We start from the raw sequence: 3,458 nt of genomic DNA, 5'->3' as shown, positions 1-3,458 counted from the left end.
TACATACTTGACCAGAATTGAGGTTGGGCTCTTTTGACTTGCAGCTACTCTCAATACTTTAGCAGCACCATAGCAACCACACAAAATACCCTAGCAACACCATAGAAACCACAGCACCATAGAAAATACTGAGACACGTCGTTCCAGCTCCAACATTGTGGTGGCAAGTTGTGCAAGGACAAGTGCCACTCATATTTTATAAAGAGAAAATCCAGAAAATCATTTGGTGCTGCAAAAATGACCTTTAAAACAGAGCTATTCAGTTATATTGATGATCTTCTAGTAAATGAGCATGATGTATTTATTGTAATATGTAATATTGTAAGCCCGTTTCTGCGTTCTCTTTTGTTGACAGAGGACAGCCTACACCACGGTTCTGCAGGAGTGGCTCAGAGTGTCCTGTCATAAGGCTGCTGACACTGCAGTAGTCAAAGCGTACATGGACACCTTTGCCTCCATTTCCCCCCAGCTACTGGAGTTTGTCATCAACATGGCTGACGGCAATGGAAACACAGCTCTGCACTACACTGTCTCTCACTCCAACTTCCCTGTAGTTAAGCTACTGCTGGATACTGGTGAGCGACGCTCTTCACATCTCTGAGTAACACTCACTGCTGACACCCTATTTTCGTAGGTGCAATCAAACGGCCTGGCGGGCACATGCACATGCTTTGACACATTACGTCATGTCTATTTCTATTGTTAAAATTGCAAAAAGGGAATTCAGTGGGGAAAGGGAAATCCGTAGAATTGAGTACTTAAAGAATGTAACTAATATTCCATTATTAATATTTTGAAGTTAATATTTAAGGCTGATTAACATTTGGGGTTGGTAAGATTTTTCAAATTTTTTTTTTAAAGAAGTTGCCCGCTAAGGCTGCATTTATTTGATTAAAAAATACAGTAATATTGTAAAATATTATTACAATTTAAAACAACTGTTTTCTATTTTAATATATTTTCAAATGTAATTTATTTCTGTGATGCAACACTGAATTTTCAGCATCATTACTCCAGTCTTCAGTGTCACATGATCCTTCAGAAATCATTCTAATATGCTGATTTGCTGCTCAAGAAACAGTTATTATTATTATCAATGTTGAAAACAGTTGTTCTGATTAATTTTTTTTTTGTGTGTGTGTGGACACCATGATAATTGTTTTTCAAAATTCTTTGACGAATATGAAATTCAAAAGAACAGCATTTATTTCAAATAGAAATCTTGTGTAACTTTATAAATGGTTTTACTGTCACTTTTGTTAAATTTATTGCATCTTTGCTGAATAAAAGATATTCATTCCTTTAAAAAAAAACTTACTCGGTCCAAACCTTTGAACAGTAGTGTATTTGTGGCAAAAAATGTGTCATTACGTTTTATTTAGCATGTGACAGAGCTATATCTGTCCCTCTTATTTATCAGCTGTCCTTGTTGTGTAGGTCTCTGTAATGCTGACAAGCAGAACAAGGCTGGTTACACAGCTATTATGTTGACAGCTCTGGCTGCCTTCAACTCTGACAGTGACCTTCAAACCGTCCTACAGCTGCTCTGCACTGGCGACGTCAATGCCAAAGCCAGCCAGGTGCGCCCCCTTCTGGTCCATCAGTATACTGCAGTATGTGTCAGTTAGTGTATTATACTGATGCCTGTGTGTGTGTTGTTGTAGGCGGGGCAGACGGCACTGATGCTGGCGGTCAGTCATGGCAGAGGAGACATGGTGAAAGCTCTGCTGTCCTGTGGAGCTCAGGTGAACCTGCGTGATGATGACGGCTCCACAGCGCTCATGTGTGCATGTGAGCACGGACACGTGGACATTGTGCGCCAGCTGCTGTCTGTGCCAGGCTGTGATGCTACGCTCACTGATAATGTGATTATCTCTTTGTTTAGCAAGCATCTAAATCATATTTCCACCTTCATCTGTTAAATTCTGTCTTTCTTCTTTCTCTCTTATTATTGTCATTTTTTCCAGTTTTGCATCGGAAAGGTATAGTTCAGCAAAAAATTAAAATCGTAATCATTTACTTACAGATATTTTGATAAACGTTGGTAACCAAACAGTTTCAGGTCCCATTGACTTTCATTGTATATAAATAAAAAAACTATGAAGTCAATGGGAACCAAAACCAAGTCAAGTCACCTTTATTTGTATAGCGCTTTATACAATACAGATTGTGTCAAAGCAGCTTTACAGTGATAAACAGAAAAATAGTGTGTTGATAATGTAGGAGGACAATAGTAAGCAGTCAATTTTTCAGTTAAAGTCAGTTCATTGTTGATTCAGTGATGTCATCATCCAGCTCAGTTCAGTTCAAATAGTATCTGTGAAATCAAGTCGACAATATTGCCAGAAATTAAGTGTCCCTAACGAAACAAGCTGAAGGCGACAGTGGCAAGGAACCAAAACTCCATTGGTCACATAAATGGAGAAAAAACCTTAGGAGAAACCAGAGTCAGTCTGGGAGCCAGTTCTCCTCTGGCCAGATGAAACCAGCAAGGCATTGGGTAATTCCAGGCTGCAACACGAGTCAGATTGTGCAGAGGACTCGTCTGGTTCTCGTGGTCTTGTCCCGATGGCCAGACGAGGTCTTCACAGGGGATTTGTCTCTAGGGTTCGTCTTGTTGACATGGTCTCAGCTGAGATTCAGGGCTGTAGAGGTCGTCTCTAGGTGCTGATCCCCCATCTGGACTGGATATGGACTGGATCTGGGTGGCTACGGTGACCTCAGAATAAGAATGAAACCGACTAATATTAGCGTAGATGCCATTCTTCTTATGATGTAGCGAGTACATCAGGGTTATGGGTGTACAAGTGTTCCCGGTTTCCGGTTGACCTAATGAATGCAGCCTAACAATCCTTTAACAGATTTGAATTATAGAAATGCAATGGTGTATTATGTGTATGCCAAGTTAAAGAGATGGGTCTTTAATCTAGATTTAAACTGACAGAGTGTGTCTGCCTCCCGAACAACACCAAGAAGACTGTTCCAGAGTTTAGGCGCTAAATAGGAAAAAGATCTGCCGCCCGCAGTTGATTTTGATATTCTAGGTATTATCAAATGGCCAGAGTTTTGAGATCGCAGTGGACTTATAGGACTATAATGTGATATGAGCTCACTCAAGTACTGAGGAGCTAAACCATTCAGGGCTTCATAAGTACTTAGCAAGATTTTAAAATGTATTCAATGTTCAATAGGAAGCCAGTGCAGAGTTGACAGAACCGGGCTAATATACTCTTAAAAATAAAGGTGCCTCACAATTCTATAGAAGAACCTTTTTGTCTAAATGGTTCCATAAAGAACCTTTAACATCTGAAGAACCTTTCTGTTTGACAAAAGGTTCTTTGTGGCGAAAGAAGGTTCTTCAGATTACTAAAAGTTAAGAAAGAGATGGTTCTTTAAAGAACCTTTGACTGAATGGTTCTTTGTGGAACCAAAAATGGTTCTTCTATGGCATCGCTTGA

General features: G+C 39.8%; 1 protein-coding gene across 6 annotated transcripts in view; it reads left to right on the top strand.

Moving 5' to 3' along the window:
* LOC107674641 (KN motif and ankyrin repeat domain-containing protein 2-like) overlaps positions 1 to 3,458 on the top strand; it is a 42,250-nt gene that overhangs the window by 24,896 nt on the left and 13,896 nt on the right. For 5 of the 6 annotated variants that reach the window (XR_001632521.1, XM_016468671.1, XM_016468669.1 and 2 more), the window contains 3 exons: positions 356 to 575; positions 1,438 to 1,580; positions 1,665 to 1,865. Coding sequence is in view for 5 of the 6 variants with exons in the window: in XM_016468671.1 (XP_016324157.1) it covers positions 356 to 575; positions 1,438 to 1,580; positions 1,665 to 1,865 (564 nt within the window). In the remaining variant the exon portion in view is untranslated. The remainder of the gene's footprint in view (positions 1 to 355; positions 576 to 1,437; positions 1,581 to 1,664; positions 1,866 to 3,458) is intronic. The other variant, XM_016468674.1, reaches the window with a different exon arrangement.

Source organism: Sinocyclocheilus anshuiensis, unplaced genomic scaffold (assembly GCF_001515605.1).
Source record: "Sinocyclocheilus anshuiensis isolate Anshui unplaced genomic scaffold, SAMN03320099.WGS_v1.1 scaffold152, whole genome shotgun sequence".
NCBI classification, from domain to species: Eukaryota; Metazoa; Chordata; class Actinopteri; order Cypriniformes; family Cyprinidae; genus Sinocyclocheilus; species Sinocyclocheilus anshuiensis.
Note: the sequence above shows the minus strand (reverse complement) of the source record. Positions and strands in the feature narration are given on the sequence as shown.